The 21,461-nt window shown below is 45.5% G+C and overlaps 1 protein-coding gene across 8 annotated transcripts in view; it reads left to right on the plus strand.

Moving 5' to 3' along the window:
- The first annotated feature begins 1,011 nt into the window (after window positions 1-1,011).
- LOC133372516 (solute carrier family 2, facilitated glucose transporter member 5-like) overlaps window positions 1,012-21,461 on the plus strand; it is an 87,907-nt gene continuing 67,457 nt past the window's right edge. For 3 of the 8 annotated variants that reach the window (XM_061601256.1, XM_061601255.1, XM_061601257.1), the window contains exon 1: window positions 1,012-1,473. In XM_061601256.1, the coding sequence (XP_061457240.1) occupies window positions 1,420-1,473 (54 nt within the window). In that variant the 5' untranslated portion in view covers window positions 1,012-1,419. The other 5 variants (XM_061601260.1, XM_061601259.1, XM_061601261.1 and 2 more) reach the window with 5 other exon arrangements.

Consider the following 21,461-nt stretch of genomic DNA (forward strand, 5'->3'; position numbering starts at 1 on the left):
ACTCAAAACTAACAATACACGTCTGAAATGAAACAACCAGGCCAGGTAAGCCTTGCATGCAGACCACTTGAAGGCTTCTTCCAAAATGCATCCAGGGGTGACTGCCTTGCCTTTCTTCTTTTATCACATAGCATCTTGCTACAGCAATCGAATGCTTTGAGCACAGTTCTCTCCGCACACTCAAGCAGGCAGGCAAGGGGCAGCTGCCCCCCCCGTGCTTGATCTCTTTCTCTCTGCCATCCTCCCCTGCACTCGAGCAGACATTTCTGCAGTAAATGGTGCATCCAGGGCACCCGAAGCAAGGAGCGCCATACCAGCCATGCGTGAGGCAGCTGGCTGCAGCCACCGTAATCCAGTAGACAAGGAGCCACATTCTGACTATGTCAGAGCGTGTGTCGCCCTGCACACCCAAAGAAGACTTTGTTAAAAAGAGCTTCTTTCCCAGAGGATTTGTTAACCGAGGTACTACTCAGAGCTTGGAACAGTTACTTTTTTTTGAACTACAACTCCCATCAGCCCCAGCCAGCATGGCCACTGAATTGGGCTGATGGGAGTTGTAGTTCAAAAAAGTAGCTTTTCCAAGCTCTGGTACTACTGTACAGATGATGCAACTCTGGCCCAAAACACTTGCAACAGCAGCTTAGGAGATGAATGCCAGGTGTGGGTGGTTGAGAGCCTGCCCACAGCCAGGGCTGTGTGTTTTGCTGATGCCAAGAGTTCCACTACACCCTGTGTTTTGCCACTGAGTATCCACCCAACTCTCTTCCCCACCCCACCCCGCACATTTTCCTTCCTGCTGGTACCAGACAAAGAGAACTAACCAAGCAGGATTTAAGCCAGATAAAATTGCCAGCGTTGCTGTTCATGTGTCTAAGGCAGCCTTTCCCAACCAGTGTGCCTCCAGTTGTTGTTGGACCACAATTCCCATCTTTCCTGACCATTGGCAATGCTGGCTGAGGCTGATGGGAGTTGTGGTCCAACAACATCTGGAGGCACACTGGTTGGGAAAGGCTGATCTAAGGAGACACCTCCCTGCTGTTAGGGCGGGTTAAGGTCATGCTCTCCCTTTCCCATCCCCACAACTATCTTCTCTAACCGCCTGTGTCTCTGCACAACAGCCCTGACAAGCAGCCACGGAAAGGAGCCAGCTCTCTTCCAGTGGCCAAGTCCAGCTGCACCCACTCTTTACTTTCCAAAGGAGCTGAGAAGCTGTGGCGCATTATGCTTGGCAAAAAAAAAAGATTTGCTCTGTCTGTTGCCTCCTGGAAGCTGAAGAAGGGCTACTCCAAGGTCCAAGAGGGCAGAAGCAACCTGTTAAGCAATCAGGGTCTTGCACCGAGCCAACGTGCAGAAAGGACATCAACATAATCTCTTCTTGGTCTTTTCTTCCTCCACGCAAAACCTTTCTGTTCCTCGCGCATGAAAATGCAGAAAGGCTCTGAGAGAACGCTGACCTCCTTGGCCAGGGAAGGGGTAAGTGGTAAAGGATTTGTATCTCCACCACCACCACCCTGCTACCATATAAAGAATTATCGTAAAAGTCTGGACCACCAGGATTACTTTAAAGGGGCCTGTCAGGATGGCTTTGCCTAAAGGGTTGCTTGAATGAGGAACAAAGGAGTGTTAATGTTCCTTGATGGCTGGGAAGAGCTCTCCATTCTCTGGCATGCAATGCCCATCAGAGCATAGAGAGGATGATGCCCTGCAGCTAAGTGTTGGGGGGAGAAACAGCTCAGACCCAGTTCTGTAGTGTGGATCTGAGAAAGAAAAAGAATGTCTAAATGGGGATTAAACAGGGACCACAGCCTTGAAGGAGGGTGAACTAAATGCTCTGCTAATAATAGAGTTACCAGGTCTCTGTATTTTGGCCGGAGTCTCCAGTTTTTGGGGGGCCCCTCTGGCTCTCGGGCTAGCACCCCTTAATCTCCAGACTCTCAGCTTCAATTTTTTAAAAAATTAAGTTTCTAGGTGGTCTGGTTCCCGAGATATACACCAAAACATCAGGGACATAGTATGAAGAAATATTTATATAAGTATCTGGGAATTGTAGCTCTGTGAAGGGGAAACCACAGTTCCCAGAATTCTTTGGGGGAAGCTATGTGCTTTAAATGTGCGTTGGATGTGCTTCAAATGAATGGTGTGGATCTGCCCAGAGTCAGGGGCTGCTTACATACCCACCATACCTTTAAAGTCCATTATTCCCCCCGCAAGGGATCCTGGGAACTGTAATTTGTTAAGGGTGCTGGGAATTGTAGCTCTCTGAGGGATAAACTACAGTTCCCAGGATTTTGGGGGGGGGAGTTATGTGCCTTAAATATACTGTGTGTACATAGCCAGAGTCATTGTTCAAGCTCCTGGCGGCAGGGAGATGGAGACAGGCTGATCGCCCTCCAGACAATGGTCCCCAGGCTGAGATAGCATCAGTACATCTCATGTCTGTTTGCCACGATCACCATCGTGATCGAACTCCAGAAACAATTTTTATCTACTAGCAAAGGGCCAGTCACTGCCAGGGTTTTGTCCTTGGCTCATCTACATTGTTTAGTTTTAGACTAGAGCTGGTGTTATGTCCAATGTTACTCCTACTCAGAGGAGACAAACTGAAATTAAAGGATGTGACTAACACGGGTGCATTCATTCCAGCGGGTCTACACTGAGTGTAACTTAGTTGAAGACAACCTTTTATATATAGCCCTGGACAGGGACATAGGAAGCTGCCTTATATTGACACTCTAACCACTACACCACACATTCCCTGTTGCCCACCCACCTTGGGCCTGAGATTCCTCCTCTCCGCTTCATTCAGTGGCTGCACGTTCTCCTGAGCAGAACATAGAAAGACAGGAAAAAAGGGCTGTGTGCAGCACGGTGGAGCCCAGTCATTAGGGTGAAATAAGAACTCTTTCTCCCGAAGATACTGAGTTAATGAAAGACTCTGATAACCTGTCAGGTGTTTTTTTCCTGGGAACCTGCCTGGGTTTCCATTAACTCCCAATTTACAACCGGCAATTTATTTCTAATTGCCGGGCAGCTTGAGGTGCCCCACACAGGGCAAGGCTGTAGATTTACAAGTGGGCAGGTGCGGAGGTCAGGAGTTTCTGCCTTGGGTGGAGGGGGAGTGAATGAGCAGCGAGCGTGATCCAGCTCTGGCAGACAGGAAGTGTTTATGTTGCATGACTCTGTGCAGCCTCAAAAGGTCAGCAAATCCAGCGGAATAAAGGAAACTGGCCTCATGTCGAGGCAGACTTTTGCCCATTCTAGCTCAGTCTTTATGTTTTAATTTTCTGTGTTGAATTTTATATCCCGCCCTTCCACCCGAAGGAGCCCAGGGCATCAAGTATTGTCTACACCGGCTGACAGGAAGGTTTCAGGAAGGGGATATTCCCAGCCCGACCTGGAGATGCCATTGGGGATTGAACCCGGGACCTTCTGCATGAAAAGTGAATGCTCTACCCAAGGCCGGCGCCAGGCATGACTGGGCCAATGGGCACCAGCCTGCCCCAGGCCCACGGTGCCCGCCTGCACCTACCTCTCCCGCTGCAGTAAATGCTGGTGCTGCCCACGCATGCCTCCAATCTACCAAAATGGTGGCCGAGGCTTCCCTAAGGGGCTGATGCCTTCACCGCCATCTTGGTTGATGTGTGGCAAGCATTCACTACAACCGGAGAGGTAGGTGGGGTGTGCAGGCAGATGTCGCGGCCCTGCATGGTTGTAGGGGAGGTGCCTGAGAGCTCCTTCTCTGCAATCCTTTACCTGCCTGCCTTCTTACTTACAGCCAGTCAGGGAGAGGATGTGCCTGTCATTGGCTCTGGCTCCACCTATTTTTGGTCTCCGCCCTACCAGTCCCAATGGGCGTCAGCCACCGCTGCTTTTCTGACCTCAGGGGGTGGGCGTGGGGGCCTGGGGCAGAGCCCTGGGAGGGAGCCCCATGCTGGACTCCTGATCAGAATGCTGCTGGTCCTATGCTGTGGAACCCTTTTCTGGCAGAGATTTTGCTATTGACTTTCAGGCATCTCTTGAAGACCTTTTTTATACTGACAGGCCTCTGCAGCCATTTACTTTTTCTTGATCAGCCACTCATTTTCATGATAGTGCTTTATGCTTTGTCATATATATTGTTGTACAAACACCTGTCCCTGTTTTAGAGCGGAAAGAAAGAAGAGAGGGATTTCTTTGGACTACTAACTTGTGGTGGGGAAAAAAACGGCATTACCAGGGCTGGAGACACATGATATTAGATGCATGCGCTGATCACGGGTTCTTCCAAAGCAAACAAATTATTGGCTGACAGCAACATCACAGAAGGCTTTGAAGGCTCGCCTATCGCAACACAACTCCAGCAACAAGGAAGGAGTGTAGCAGATAATCAGAGGGGGACTTTACACTGATGCTTGCAAGGAAGGGTTGCTTTTATGTGGCTGCTCCCTGTCTACTGCATGACCAGTATCATACTGGGCCAAGTCTTTTCCCCAGTACTACTGCCAAACTCTTTCCTTTTTCTGCACCATCTTCACTGCAAAGTTTTAATGGAAGCCCCTGAGAGGCGGTAGCAATGCCCCCCCCAACTCACATGGCTTTAAAAGAGGATTAGGCAAATTCATGGAGGATAGGGCTATTAACAGCTACTAGCCAGGATGGCTATGCTCTGCCTCCAGCATCAGAGGCAGCAGGGGTGCCTGGGGCCTGTTTGGGACTGGCGGGGCAGACAGCAGGGAGCCCACCAGGAGGAGGAGCCAGAGCCAGTGACAAGCAGAGCCAACTCATTCTAGTTTTGTCCCCATCCTGCTCCTCTCTGAGTTTTGCAAGGGCAGCATTGAGACTGAAAGGGACGAAGCTGGCCGCCAGAGCCACCGCCTGGACTGGCTGGAAGGAAGAAGGCAGGCAGGTGAAGGCCGGATGAGGACAAACTGAGGTTGATGGACCAGCAGCTACTGCAGTTGTGATGTCAAAAGGCACAGGCATATGGTTGGATGTGGAGAGGAAGGGTGAGATCCACATTAAGGCAATGGTGTGCTTGCAAGCAGAGTGGTTCTTTTCAGTGGTGGGTAGTCTATTAGAGCAAATGGAGTAGCGCCCCACCAACCACAGTCTGCACTCAGTCAGCCCCCTCCTGTCTACCTTCTTACTTAACCAGGTAGCTCTCTTACTGTTGGGCTCCCGGCCTTCCGCCCCACCAGTCCCAGTGGGCACCAGCCGCCACTGGTCCTTCTCTTGATGGCAAAGCAATCTGCATTCTGCCAATAAAGCCCTTGTGGTGTAGTGGTTAAGGTGTTGGACTATGACCTGGGAGACCAGGGTTCGAATCCCCACACAGCCATGAAGCTCACTGGGTGACTTTGGGCCAGTCACTGCCTTTCAGCCTCAGAGGGAGGCAGTAAAGCACCTCTGAATACCGCTTGCCATGAAAACCCTATTCATAGGAATCGACTTGAAGGCAGTCCATTTACATAGGGCAAAGAGGCCAGTCTCCACGTAGAACGGGCACAAATCTGACATCAGATGTGGAAATGTCCAAAAGTTGGGGAAACATTTCAACCTCCAAGGACACTCTTTAAACTTTTTCTGGGATCTTTCAGGAAAGGGAGTTCAAAGGGAAAGTGCAACAAGACACCAATTTTTGTATTACTATTCATCAGGAGGTTCAATGATATCATTTGTGGAGTGAATTGGAAGAAAGTTTTTTTAAAAAAAAAACACTAATGTGTTGATTGGCTTCTCCATGCCAGGATCTCTGTGTTATCAACAACCACTGCCTTTTGTGAATGGCCACTGCTAATAACCCAATTATCACCTCCCGCACTTTCCTGCCGTTCATTTCCTCCTGACCTCACTGTTTACGCTCCCCGCCCCCAACCACATGCACAGCGGTCCAGGATAACACTTTGCCCATCTGTCAATGTGGACCATGTTTATTATTAAGCCTAAGCCACAATATATTGATTAGTCTTTAAAGTGACGCAAGTCTCTGTGTTGCTGGGGTTCTTTTTGCTACAACAGGCCAAGACAGCTAACCCCTACGGAAACTGATCCATTACGTAGCACTTTGAGTTATATAGGGTGATGGCGGCTGCATCTTTGAAATCTCATACTTTTAGAACATTCCCTACCTGTCAAGGATAAAAGTTCACCCTATTGTTGCGTTTATATCTCACCTTTCCTCCAAGGAGCTCAAGGTGGTGTCTCCTACCTCTCAGTTTTATCTTCACAGCAACCCTGTGAGGTAGGTTAGGCTGAGACACAGCGACTGGCCCGAGAACACCTGGAGAGCCTAGGATGTAGAAACTTTACATTTGTTGCTCCTCCCACATTTGCCTCTGGCCTCTCTCATCAGTGGTGCCTGGCCCTTGGAAAGTTGCCTGGAAAGGAATGTGGCCCTCAAGCTGAAAAGTGTTTCCCATGCTTGCCTTGTAACTTCCCTCGCAACTGTTGAGCATGGAGGATAGGGGAGAATGAGAGGGGATGGGGGGCACGAGGCCTTTCTCAGGGTGGGCTTCCGGTCTTGAACCTTCAGCTAGGGTGACTCATCTTCTAAAAGGCAGTTGCATAGAGTCTGATATCCTCAAGAGGGCTGGTTTCTGACAGGGGAGCTAGACATAAATGGTACCCGAAATATAATTTTGGCAAACGCTTCTTGGAAAGACAGCTGTTTGGTTGCAAAGGGTTTGCTTTCACAGAAACTGAAGCCAGAGCTGTTTAGGAATGTGCATACACGCCACGGTGCACATCACCATTCTTTTCGTTTGTTCGAGTGGAGACAGACATAAGATTTTAAGGCTGCAAGGCAGCACACATTTACCTGGGAGTTTGTTGTTGTTATTGCCTTCAAGTCGATTACGACGTATGGTGACCCTATGAATCAGTGACCTCCAATAGCATCTGTCATAAACCACCCTGTTCAGATCTTGTAAGTTCAGGTCTGTGGCTTCCTTTGTGGAATCCATCCATCTCTTGTTTGGCCTTCCTCTTTTTCTACTCCCTTCTGTTTTTCCCAGCATTATGGTCTTTTCTAATGAATCATGTCTTCTCATTATGTGTCCAAAGTATGATAACCTCAGTTTCATCATTTTAGCTTTTAGTGAACGCTGCAGGGGCATACTTCTGCGTAGATAGGTCGTAGAATTGTGCTGTGGTCGCATCCACGACATAAAGGAAAAGCACACGGCTTCCTCCAAAGAATCCTGGGAAGTGCAGTGCTGAGAATCGTAGCTCTGTGACGGGTCTGCTGCAGTTCCCAGGATTCTTTGGGGGAAGCCATGTGATTTAAATGTATGGCGCAGATGTGTCTAGAGTGAAGAGGTGGGTTTGTGAGCACTGTCAGTGCCCTCAGAACAAATAGACTTTTTCCACACTTTCTTGCAATAAGTTTAAGGGGTGGGGGGGACAGTTCTGCAAAATTTTAACATAGGGTTTTATAAAGATTTTAGCCGGGGGGGCAGGGGACTGGCTGTGGAAGGCATCTATTGTTTCTCTATTGCTGACCAATCCTGTTCCAGTTACACTGGCTGCCCAAATGCTTCTGAGCCCAATCCAAAAGGCTGGTTTTGACCTATAACACTCTTTATGGCTCAGGACCCCAAAATCTTCTGGAACCCCTCTCTTGTCATGAACCTACCTGAACCCTTTAGATCTTCTTCTGAGGCCTTTCTCCAGGTCCCCCCTTTGAGGGAAGCTCAGAGGATGGTGACAAGGGAGAGGGCCTTTTTAGTTGTGGCTGTCTATCTGTGGAATGCTCCCCCCAGTGGGGACCGCCTGGCTCCTTCACTGACATCTTTTCAGTGCCAGGTAAAGATTTATTCCCCCCCTCCCCAGGCATTTGATAAACTGAGATGATGATGTTTTGTTATCAGTGTGTGGTGGCAAGCTTCCTGTGGGTGCTATAGGGGTTGTTTGGTCTAGGATTTTTTAAATATAGTATTATGTATTTTTATGTTTTTAATGTGCTGTAAGTCACTTGGAAACCTTCAGGTAACAAGCAATTTACAAGCCTAAATAACAAGAGTGTCACTTCCCTGGTCCCCAGAGTTGTTTTGCAACTGTTCTTTACCTGTTTGTGGGTCCCCTCCCCCTTAAAGATGGTTCTATATACAAATGAAGATAAGTGTGATGATTAAAACAAAAATTACAGTTGTAAAAATTACAGTTGTAATGTAAGGACTTTTCATCAGAGGCCATAATCACTTCTATGACTCTGGAATGAGTTCCTTTGTCTTTGGGGGCTCTCCAGAACAAGTGTAAATTGGAGTGCTTTCACAGACAAAAGCATGCTTTTCTTCTGCACCTTTTGAGGGTCATCTCCTTGCTTTGTTTTTTTTAATCTTGGGTTCCAAACTTCCCATTGATTTTTGGCCCTGTGTCTTCCTGGAGTGATTCAGATTGTTAAGTTTGTTTTATGCTCTTTCACATTTAGATTTGCATAAATTCCTTTTATTTCAACCCATTGTATGTCGTCTTCATACTTGTTAAAGAGAAACAACCTTTTTTAAAGGGGCCTGTTGTGATGTGCCAGAAAAATTCATTATTTTCAGCAGTTTGATCTGGGTTTGAGTTCACTTCTGTTGACTTTACCCTGTGTCACTTTCATACCGTTAAACCTTTGTTTTTGTGATCTTCGGATGACTAGATACATATAAACAAATCTGAATCTGGTAGACCAGAATACAAAGACAATCACTACTCTTTTGTACACAGCTTGGTGCTTAGTACTGCAAACAGTCAGCTCAGATATCACAAGTGGATCTTGGGCGACAAATAAAAAGCATCTTATTGAATTTTCCACAAAAAGGGTAAATTAGGATTAAATGAGGAGGGACGCAGGCTGATATTTTGATGCCAACAATGTAATAAAAACAAACTTGCATGCATGTGGAGCCCTGATCCCACTTGAAACAGCTGTCCATAGCTCAAATTGCTTCAGATTGCTGCAATCCAGAACTTCCTGCAATTCTGGCTGTCAGCCAAAGTCTGTTGAAAGAGGCTGGATTGTGCAGCCTGTCTAAATTAGGCAAGGCAAGTTTGCTTGGCGGATTTGGACTACTGCTCTTTAACTGTACAAAACTGTATACGTTCAGAAGCAAGTAATAATAATAACAACAATAATAACAAATTATTATATAAATTGTTTTTATATTGTTTTAAATTTAAAATTGTTTTAAATTGTTTTTAAAATATGTGTTTTAAATTGTATATTTGTTTTAATGTTTTTGATTGCTGTAAACTGCCCAAAGAGCTTCGGCTATGGGGCAGTATACAAGTGCTATAAATAAATAAATAAATAAAAATAATTAAGAAGAAGTAAGTCCCACTGACTTTAACGGGGCTTGCTTCCAGTCAGGTAGATATAAGTTTGCAGCCTAAATTTATTTATTCATTCATTTATAAAAAATATTTATATACCAGTATTCATTAAAAAAAATTAAAGTGGTTTAAAAAGGTAAAGGTGTCCCCGCACTTGTAGTGCGAGTCGTTTCCGACTCTTAGGGTGACGTCTTGTGACATTTACTAGGCAGACTGTATATATGGGGTGGGATTGCCAGTTCCTTCCCCGGTCTTTCTTTACACCCCAGCATGTGCCGGATGGATGGAAGGCTGAGTGGACCTCGACCCCTTTTACCAGAGATTCGACTTCCTCCTTCCGTTGGAATCGAACTCCGCCCATGAGCAGAGCTTTGGCTGCGTTACCACCGCTTACCACTCTGCACCATGGAGGGTCTTAGAGTGGTTTACAACATATACAATCACAGAATAAATGGGGAAGGAGGAAAGCTAGTGGCCTTTCGCCAAAGGAAATCCTCCTATAGCCCCCTCAAGCACTTTCTTGCTAGTTTTTCTATAGTCTTAAGGGCTAGAAACGTGATTGTATTTGTTTTTAATTAAAGATTTTTAGGATATTGAGTTCTTTGGGGTTCTTCTTGTCTGATGCATCTGAGAAATACACACAATCCTATCTTGCTGATTATTCTGCAGATATTTACATTGCACTGCTTTGAAAAGGGAGAGGAGGAAATGCATTCTACCCAATTGCTCTGAAAGGTCACGTGGTGGCCTTTTTACATAAGAACTTGGCTCCAGAAAGAAGTTAGGCCAGGTACTATGTGTCAAGCGCTGAAAATAAAAACCATTCCCTTCAGCAAACATGGAAGAACATCAAAGAATAAAAGGCAGCCCTAATTAAATATTTTGTTAGCATTAGGAGTGGTTGAACTCATGGGGACTCTTGCTTTATTGAGCCTTTTGGGAGAGACCTGTAGAATTGATAGGAGAGTTTGACAGTCACTGGGAAAACACAAAAGGTTGCCGGTCAGTGACACCTTTTTCCCCCAGCGTTTGATATGAAGAAAGAAAAGGTAGTATTCACTGGGCCAGGATTGGCCTGGGATGTTTTTTTCTGCCTTAGACAAGTTACAAATCCTTCCTCTCTGTTGTATACCAAGCTACATAGCAACAGCACGCTAAATCGGCAAGAAATGGAAGTGATATTATGTCTTAATTTTCATCTCTGATATCTATTGTTTCCACACTTCCTTCCCTATCAAACTGGGGGTCCATGCCCCAGGTAACTAGCGGAGATCAGAAAGGGCATTTGTCAGGGATAAAGAACCTAGCCTGGAGCCACATTACCTCACAGACAACAACCCAGGGGCCATATCTCAGTGGTGGGCGGGCCCAGAGGCAACAGTGGGTAGAGCTACTAATATGACTCTGATAGAAGTCAGAGGTTTCTAGACACACTCTCACTCCATCCATCCAGACAAGCAAAAGGCATGATCACAGCCCAGGCAGCCAGGAAAAAGCTCTCAAGCAGGGCACTGAGCAAGAGCAGTGAGGGGTGTGGCTTGAGGATAGAGGGTGTGGTCTAGGAAGGGGCATGGCCTATGAAAGCTAAACTGGGCATGTTTAGCCTGGAGAAGAGAAGACTGAGGGAAGATATGATAGCAATCTTCAAGTACATGAAAGGTTGCCACACAAAGGAGGGCCGGGATCTCTTCTCAATTGTCCCAGAGTGCAGGACACAGAATAATGGGCTCAAGTTGGACAGCCATCTGTCAGGAATGCTTTGATTTGGATTCCTGCATTGAGCAGGGAGTTGGACTTGATGGCCTTATAGGCCCCTTCCAACTCTACTATTCTATGATTCTATGAAGAGTCCTAAGACCAGACAGAGGTTAGTGGAGGGCTATGTTCAGCTGCTCAGGTCTTAGATTGCCCATTCCTTATTTTTATCATGACCCCAAGAGATAATATTATTGTTATCATTATTATTTTGGTTTATCACCTGCCCTTCACCCTAAGGTCCTAGGGGAGGCCACAACAATTGAAAACACCACATTAAAAACAGTTTTAAAACAAATGACAATCGTAAGAAGGAGGTGGGTCTTAAAAATATACCTCAAGTGTACATGACCCAGCTCCTTGAGTGACTACGTCACCTCGGTACATCTCCTTAAAAAACACAGGGAGAGTTTCACTCCCCAAGGCACTGATGTGGGTGCCACTAACACCCTTGGAATTTTGGCATCCAAGGCAGTTCAGCTTTGTGGTTAGGCCAACCCTGTGCCTGAGTAGTTCACACGAAACCAGGGGGGTGTGATGGACACACCTGAGTCATAAACCAAGAGAGAGAACACAGCATTTGTAGGAAGATTTGGCTTTGAATCCATCCAGTCTAGTAGTCAATGCTATCAGTGAGTTACACATTGGGTGTCCTCCAAAGATCTCAGGGAATGGACTAGATTGTACAGAAGGAAGCACTCTGTTAGATAGCTGTTCAGGGCCATATAAGTTAGCTATAAAATCTTAAAGTCATCTCAGTACTGAACAGGTGGCCAGTACAGTTCCTTTAGCACTGGTGTAATATCTGCGTACCACATTGAGCATCTCAGTTGCCACATTTTGCACTGGCCACAGCTGCTGAACCAGCCTGAAGAGCAACGCCACACAGAGTGCTTTGCAGGAATCCAATCTAGAGGTTACTGTTGCATGGGTCCATGTGGCCAAGTTGTCTTCATCCTGCTGAAACTGACAAAAAGGCCCGCAGGGCCACCTGACCCTTCAGTGACAAAAGATGGATCAAAGAACACCTCCAAGCTATGAATCTGCTCCTTCAGGGGAAGTGCGACTCCATTCAGTACAGATGGGCTGCCCAACCGGTACAGCTGTGTCCCACCGCAGGGAAACAGCACTACTATTGAATTTCTGCCAGTTATCATGCCATTTAGACTGTTCTGGCAGAAGAGCTGTATGTTAAGTGTTGGGGATCTTTTTTCCTGAACAAATGGACCTGGGAAAAGAGGACAGATTTCAACAGCAACACAATCCTCAGTGTGTCAATGAGACTTTGAGGAATATTGGTGGTTCCAGGACTGACAGCTAAGAAGCCATATACCAGCCTGGAATGTACTATAAAGTAACTAATTCCAGAGGGGAAATGAAAGTTGGGAAAAAAGGCAAAATATTGTATTGGCTATTGTAATTCTTTGTGCTAATAGAGTAATTTTGTCCCTACTATCACACTTCCTCCCTCTCTAGGTTGCACATCTTAACATGGTGAGGGGGTTGCCTTAATATCCCATGCAAGTAAAGTAATGCTCAAGATTCTACAACAAAGGCTGTTACCATATATGGAACGAGAAATGCCAGATGTCCAAGCTGGATTTAGAAAGGGAAGAGGTACCAGAGATAACATCACAAACATACGTTGGATAATGGAACGGACCAAGGAATTTCAGAAGGAAATCACCCTGTGCATTATAGATTACAGCAAAGCCTTTGACTGTGTATGTAGATCATGAAAAACTATGGAATGCTTTAAAAAGAATGGGGATGTCACAACATCTGATTGTCCTGATGCGCAACCTATACTCTGGACAAGAGGCTACTGTAAGGACAGAATATGGAGAAACCGATTGGTTCCCCATTGGAAAGGGTGTGAGACAGGGGTGTATTTTATCACCGTATTTGTTTAATCTATACACAGAACATATAGTATGGAAAGCAGGATTGGACCAAGATGGTGTGAAAATTGGAGGGAGAAATATCAGTAATTTAAGATATGCAGATGATACCATACTACTAGCAGAAACCAGTAATGATTTGAAATGAATGCTGATGAAAGTTAGAGGAAAGCACAAAAGCAGGACTACAGCAGAAAGTCAAAAAGACTAAAGTAATGACAACAGAAGATTTATGTAACTTTAAAGTTGACAATGAGGACATTGAACTTGTCAAGGATTATCAATACCTCAGCACAGTCATTAACCAAAATGGAGACAATAGTCAAGAAATCAGAAGAAGGCTAGGACTGGGGAGCGTAGCTGTGAGAGAACTGGAAAAGGTCCTCAAATGCAAAAATGTATCACTGAACACTAAGTCAGGATCATTCAGACCATGGTATTCCTGATCTGTATGTATGGATGTAAAAGTTGGATAGTGAAAAAAGTGGATAAGAGAAAAATAAACTCCTTTGAAATGTGGTGTTGGAAGAGAGCTTTGCGCATACCATTAACCATAAGAACATAAGAACATAAGAAGAGCCTGCTGGATCAGGCCAGTGGCCCATCTAGTCCAGCATCCTGTTCTCACAGTGGCCAACCAGGTGCCTGGGGGAAGCCCGCAAGCAGGACCCGAGTGCAAGAACACTCTCCCCTCCTGAGGCTTCCGGCAACTGGTTTTCAGAAGCATGCTGCCTCTGACTAGGGTGGCAGAGCACAGCCATCATGGCTAGTAGCCATTGATAGCCCTGTCCTCCATGAATTTGTCTAATCTTCTTTTAAAGCCGTCCAAGCTGGTGGCCATTACTGCATCTTGTGGGAGCAAATTCCATAGTTTAACTATGCGCTGAGTAAAGAAGTACTTCCTTTTGTCTCTCCTGAATCTTCCAACATTCAGCTTCTTTGAATGTCCACGAGTTCTAGTATTATGAGAGAGGGAGAAGAACTTTTCTCTATCCACTTTCTCAATGCCATGCATAATTTTATACACTTCTATCATGTCTCCTCTGACCCGTCTTTTCTCTAAACTAAAAAGCCCCAAATGCTGCAACCTTTCCTCCTAAGGGAGTCGCTCCATCCCCTTGATCATTCTGGTTGCCCTCTTCTGAACCTTTTCCAACTCTAGAATATCCTTTTTGAGATGAGGCGACCAGAACTGTACACAGTATTCCAAATGTGGCCGCACCATAGATTTATACAACGGCATTATGATATCGGCTGTTTTATTTTCAATACCTTTCCTAATTATCGCTAGCATGGAATTTGCCTTTTTCACAGCTGCCGCACACTGGGTCGACATTTTCATCGTGCTGTCCACTACAACCCCGAGGTCTCTCTCCCGGTCGGTCACCGCCAGTTCAGACCCCATGAGCGTATATGTGAAATTAAGATTTTTTGCCCCAATATGCATAATTTTACACTTGTTTATATTGAATTGCATTTGCCATTTTTCTGCCCATTCACTCAGTTTGGAGAGGTCTTTTTGGAGCTCTTCGCAATCCCTTTTTGTTTTAACAACCCTGAACAATTTAGTGTCGTCAGCAAACTTGGCCACTTGACTGCTCACTCCTAATTCTAGGTCATTAATGAACAAGTTGAAAAGTACAGGTCCCAATACCGATCCTTGAGGGACTCCACTTTCTACAGCCCTCCATTGGGAGAACTGTCCGTTTATTCCTACTCTCTGCTTTCTGCTTCTTAACCAATTTCTTATCCACAAGAGGACCTCTCCTCTTATTCCATGACTCCTAAGCTTCCTCAGAAGCCTTTGGTGAGGTACCTTGTCAAACGCTTTTTGAAAGTCTAAGTACACTATGTCCACTGGATCACCTCTATCTATATGCTTGTTGACACTCTCAAAGAATTCTAATAGGTTACTGAGACAGGACTTTCCCTTGCAGAAGCCATGCTGGCTCTGCTTCAGCAAGGCTTGTTCTTCTATGTGCTTAGTTAATCTAGCTTTAATAATACTTTCTACCAGTTTTCCAGGGACAGAAGTTAAGCTAACTGGCCTGTAATTTCCAGGATCCCTCTGGATCCCTTTTTGAAGATTGGCGTTACATTTGCCACTTTCCAGTCCTCAGGCACGGAGGAGGACCCGAGGGACAAGTTACATATTTTAGTTAGCAGATCAGCAATTTCACCTTTGAGTTCTTTGAGAACTCTCGGGTGGATGCCATCCGGGCCCGGTGATTTGTCAGTTTTTATATTGTCCATTAAGCTTAGAACTTCCTCTCTCGTTACCACTATTTGTCTCAGTTCCTCAGAATCCCTTCCTGCAAATGTTAGTTCAGGTTCAGGGATCTGCCCTATATCTTCCACTGTGAAGACAGATGCAAAGAATTCATTTAGCTTCTCTGCAATCTCCTTATCGTTCTTTAGTACACCTTTGACTCCCTTATCATCCAAGGGTCCAATTGTCTTCCTAGATGGTCTCCTGCTTTGAATGTATTTATAGAATTTTTTGTTGTTGGTTTTTATGTTCTTAGCAATGTGCTCCTCAAATTCTTTTTTAGCATCCCTTATTGTCTTCTTGCATTTCTTTTGCCAGAGTTTGTGTTCTTTTTTATTTTCTCCATTTGGACAAGACTTCCATTTTTTGAAGGAAGACTTTTTGCCTCTAAGAGCTTCCTTGACTTTGCTCGTTAACCATGCTGGCGTCTTCTTGGCCCTGGCGGTACCTTTTCTGATCTGCGGTATGCACTCCAGTTGAGCTTCTAATATAGTGTTTTTAAACAACTCCAAGCATTTTCGAGTGATGTGACCCTCTGGACTTTGTTTTTCAGCTTTCTTTTTACCAATCCCCTCATTTTTGTGAAGTTTCCTCTTTTGAAGTCAAATGTGACCGTGTTGGATTTTCTTGGCAGTTGGCCAGTTACATGTATGTTTAATTTAATAGCACTGTGGTCACTGCTCCCAATCGGTTCAACAACACTTACATCTTGCACCAGGTCCCGGTCCCCACTGAGGATTAAGTCCAGGGTTGCCGTCCCTCTGGTCGGTTCCATGACCAACTGGTCTAGGGAATAGTCATTTAGAATATCTAGAAACTTTGCTGAATGAAAAAGACAAATAATTGGGTGTTGGAACAAATTAAACCAGAACTATCACTAGAAGCTAAAATAATGAAAATGATGTTATCATACTTTGGACACATAATGAGAAGACCTGATTCACTAGAAAAGACAGTAATGCTTGGGAAAAACAGAAGGGAGTAGAAAAAGAGGAAGACCAAACAAGAGATGGATTGATTCCACAAAGGAAGCCACAGACCTAGACTTACAAGATCTGAACAGGGTGGTTTATAACAAATGCTACAGGTCACTGATTCATAGGATCACCATAAATCATAATCGACTTGAAGGCACATAACACATACATCACACTTCCTGGCTTTCAAGGCAAAACAAAGCAAATGTGAGAAGAGCATCAAGATTATTTTTTTATTGTTTTCTGTCCTTGCCCCCCTCCCATCCCCACACAATGTGAATGCTTAAACAGCTTGGTCACAAAAATCGCCTTGATAAATCACAACTTTGTAGATTTATCTTGCCACCTCAAAGAACAGGGCTGCTACCTTTTGCAGATGTGCCTTTGACAGGGTTTGATTTGCAGTAATTGGTAAGTGAATAGCTTATCTCCATGCTGTGACAGGCTTTGCGTTTTTGGTTTCTGCACATCAAGCTGTTAAAGGTACATGCTGTTTTTAATTTATTTATTTTTCTTACCCTGGTGTGTTGGCAACCCTAATTCCCTAATTCTGGAACAAAGGAACTAAAGAGGAAGAATATAAAATGGAACAGCTGAATTCACGAGGAAATTCAGTGCCATCATTTGTGGATTAAATCGAGACAAGGCGTTGATCGAAAAAAGTGTTAATTAGCTTACTAACGCCAGCATATCTGTGCTATCTCTGACTGTTTCTTGCAAATGGTTCCTTACCCCTCTGTAGGCGTTAATACAATCATCTCCACAATTATCACCATTTTAAGAACATTAACAGCAGCCTGCTGGATCAGGTCAGTGGCTCATCTAGTCTAGCATCTTGTTCTCACAGTGGCCAACCAGATACCTCTGGGAAGCCAGCAAGCAGGATCTGAGTGCAAGAGCACTCTCCCCTCCGGTTTTCAGCAACTGGTATTCTGAAGCATACTGCCTCCAGAGAACATAGCCATCATAGCTAATAGCCACTGAGAGCCTGGCTGGGAGTCCAGAGTCTGTGAGTTCAAATCCCCTCTCGTGTCTCTTGGGTGTCAAGGGCCAGCTAAAGATCACCCCCACAGTGAGTGGCTCAGGGGTTACGTACCCTGCCACCTGTGCAGCCGTGGGCAAGCTGCATAGTCCCAAGGAGCCCAGTTGTCCCCCAGCTGGCAGTTGCGGACAAGGAAGGGGCTGGCTTGTGCAGATGTGGCAAACTGAGCAGGCTCTAGCCAGCTGGGGAGGATTAGCCTCAGAGGGAGGCAATGGTAACCCCCCTCTGAATACCACTTCCCATGAACACCCTATTCATAGGGTTGCCAAAAGCCGGAATCAACTTAAAGGCAGTCCATTTCCATCTTTTCATTTAGCACATATTTAAGCTCTAATTATCCCTGACTGTAATTTTTGCATTTCATTGGCATTCACTCCCCACCTTGCAACCTTTTCCTTGGATGCCTGATGAAGTGGGCTTGAGTCCCCAAACACTTATGCCTTAATAAATTGATTAGTCTTTCAGGAGCCACAAGAGCCTTTGACTTTGATTACTACAGGGTTCATGCAGTACAATTCAATCAACTGAATTTTATTATGCAATCACAGACCCACTCATGTGGCTAAAACTGTATTTCACCCCACATATTTGGGAGGGGAGTATTTCTTATAGGTGTTCTCAAACTTTTGACTTTGCACTCTGACTACAACTCTGTGCAGACGATACAGGGAATCTCCACAAATGCAAATGCCAATGCCTCTGCCATTGTCTCCCCAGAGGCCTGACTGGGGGCACTATATGACTGGGGGCACGTAAGCCATGGCAGTCTTCCAGAAAGCCTTGCAATGAAGGGTTTTCCAGGAGACAAGAGGCGGAGCCAACAGAAGGACATAGAAAGAAGATCTTTTGTTACTGTTTTTCTCTCTTGACTTTTTAATACACACCACCTCCAGAGTCAGATTGGCAGGATTCATGAGAGAGAGAGAGAGAGAGAGAGAGAGAGAGAAAAGGTGCCTGTTGGCTTAAACCAACTTTGTTCTCCGTCCAAGCAATAACCATAACTGCAAAAGGAACCAACTGCAACTTTTAAGGTAAAAGGCAATGTTTTTGAAGCATCTTGGAAGGATGCATGCTTTAGCGTAAGGGGAGATGGACCGTTGATCCACAGTTTGCTTTCCCATCTTTGCTGAGGGGCTTGTAAAATGTAACTGTTTGGCTTGTAGGTTTTGTGTAAGCATGAACTTAGCACACTTCTTGTTGGCTTTTGGTTTTGTTTTGTTTTAATGGTCCTGTTTAAATAACTGGACTGGCTATATCCCTATCTGGGAGGGAAATTCTTTAGGATTGCATCCAGGGGGTGTTATCCAATTGTACTCCTGCTCAGAGTAGACCCATTGAAATTAATGGGCCTGACTAGCTTGGGTCTACTTTGAGTAGGACTGGGCTGACTACAACTCTCATTGTTATTGTTTCAGCCCACAGAAGGACTCTCAAGGGTTTGTGGCAGAGTTGGAGGTGGAATTGGTGGGTTGGGGCAAGCATTTTGGGGGGGGGCGATTGGTGAGGGATCCAAGACAAGGAGGGGAGGAATGTTCTGCTCACTGAGATCTAGCAACTTGAGTTTTCAGCCTGCTTGGAGTTTCCCTTGCCTGATGAAATAGGCTTCGTGAGAGTGATGACAATTTTCAGCATACAGGGTTGTATGGAATGCTAGCCCTACTCAGAGCAGACCCATTGAAGTTAATGGATATGACTAACTTAGGTCCACTAATTTAAATGGGTCTACTCTAGGCAGGATTTAGCTGAAGACAACTCACAGGGTGAGCCATTATTTTGCTGGTAGACTTTTGCACTCTTTCCTTAGGAATGCTGAAACTGCACAATGTCCTCTCACAGCCGAGAGAGTTCTGCTATCCATCCCTCTTTATTAGGGGCAGCACCAATTTTCTGGTACCCGCTGCCCCAATAGTAAATTTCTGCCCATGTTTCATTCTTTTGGGGATAATCTTCTAAAGTTCTCATTCTTAAAGTCTCAGCTTATTTCCTGCCCCTCCTCTTCCAAAGTTCTCTCAAAGTTAAATCTCTGAGCAGGAGCATTTAATGCACCTGCATGAACCTTACGGTGCATTGCAATGCAAGCGCTAAGACTAAGGGAGGAGGAAGCTGTCACAGGCAGTGCCGCCCCCCTGGACTGGTTGCAACTAGGAAGGCAGGCAGGTGAGGGACTGGCTGAGGCTGGTGGGGCAGTGCCCTCTGTGCCCTAATGGACCAGCCTCCCCTATTCTGGTCTATGTAAACCTGAGGGAGGCAGGAGTTGCGCTGAGGGTGGGGCACCTGCAGCCTTACAGTTGTTCTTGTTGGGCTACCACTCCCATAATCCTGGACCGTTTGCCATGCTGGCTGGGGCTGATGGGAGCTGGAAGGCCACAGGTTCCTCATCCCTGCTTTAAGCCAAGCCTTCACTGACCAGGTGGCCAGGAGCTGATAGCTGAAGTCAGGCTGGTGAAGGCTGCTCTGAGCCAAAGCTTTCAAAGGGTGTTGCAGAGAACCGTGGGGTTGCCGTGAAGCTTATTTGGCGTTCCTCGGTGAATAAGAAGAGAGCTTGCTGGGTCCTGCTGACAGAGACAAGCCCGAATGTGACAATAAGTCTGTTGCTCCCCATTGACTGTGGCTGTGTGCACCCCATACATTCAAAGCACATGAATTCCCCCAAAGAATGCTGGGAAGCGTAGTTTCCCCCCTCACAGACCTAGAGTTCTGAGCAACCTTAAAAACCTACGGATCCCAGGATTCTTTGGGGGAAGCCATGTGATTTAAATACATGGTGGGTACACAGCCCGAAACTCAGGGTGGTCACTTGTGCATCATCACAAAAGAGGACACGGGTTTCCATAATATTTGAATATGCACATTTACAGGTATCGATGCCAATTTGGAAATAATTACTATCATTTCCATAAAACAGCAATGCGTCTCACCATAGCAGGGAAGACTGTGACCAGATGTTATATGTGCCTGCTCAGTCTGCAGACTGGATGCTAACTACTGAGGGCAACTTCAACAAACCCACTCTTCCTTCTTAGGGTTAGTTATCTGTGAACTGGCCTTCAAAAAGAGGACTCCTTCAAAGAAAGCACGGTCCTTTTAGTGCCCTTTGGATAGGGAGCTGTCCACTGTAAAGTAAGATGTGCCACTCTAGACATGGCATACTGCTCCTGAGCCTGGAGGCTCTATTTAGTTGTAGACAATAGCTACTGATAGACCTCCTCTCCTTTAATTTCTCTAATCCGCTCTGAAAGCATCTTAAAGCACATGACTTTCCTCAAAGAATCCTGGGAATGGTAGTTTATCCCTCACTGAGCTATAATTCCCTGCACCTTTAACAAACTACAGTTCCCAGAATTCTTTTGGGGAAGTCATGTGGTTTAAATGCACTTTAAATGCATGGTATGTACGGAGCCTAAATAACTTTTAACTTTTGTGGAAGTGGTTTTATCCACCTTAAGTTATAACTTCTAAAGACCTGGAAGAGAAAGCTGAAAGGTTCTAATGCATGTATGTGCATGCTATTTTTTTAAAGTTTTCTTTTTAAAGCCATCCACAACACCTCCCCAAAAAGACAAATTGGGGACCATGATTCACCAGGGACAGAATTAGCAAATAAGGACGGCTGGAGCATATGAAGCAAACATTTGCCTTCAGCCTGTCAGTGGTGTGACTTATTCCAAAACGCTGCTGGAATTATTTTCTCTTGTTATTGCTCAATCCAGCCTGTTGCAAGGAGAGACGGAGTTGGCAGCCTTCTTTTTTTTTTCAGCACAGGAGCAAAGCAACTCTTTTAAGAGCGAGCCGCGGGTAGAGAGAGAAGGAGAGAGAGAGGCTGCCTTGGAGCCCATATAAAGAGGTCTTCTGCAGACTCGAACCGCTTGGCTCATTTAGTTCAGTGTTGTCGACTCTGACGGGCAGGCAACTCTCCGAGCAGATCAGGCAGGGGATCCTTCCCCCTCCTCCGCTACCACCACCCTGCAGTCCTGCAACTCTGAGATCCTTTTTGAACTGGAGTATGAATGTGGGAGTTTCTGCGTGCAAAAGCATGTGCTCTACCACTGATCCTGGCTTGTAGCCACGCTGTCCTTAAGACTGTGTGCTTGCAGATCCAAGGTCTTGAATGGAGAAAGGGAAAGCGTATCCACAAGGAGAGCACGAGACAGGCATGCACGCCTCAGGGAGTGTCAGAGGACAAGATTTATGTATTATTGGGCTATAAAGTATATTGCTGGGTG

Source organism: Rhineura floridana, chromosome 18 (assembly GCF_030035675.1).
Source record: "Rhineura floridana isolate rRhiFlo1 chromosome 18, rRhiFlo1.hap2, whole genome shotgun sequence".
Taxonomy (NCBI): domain Eukaryota; kingdom Metazoa; phylum Chordata; class Lepidosauria; order Squamata; family Rhineuridae; genus Rhineura; species Rhineura floridana.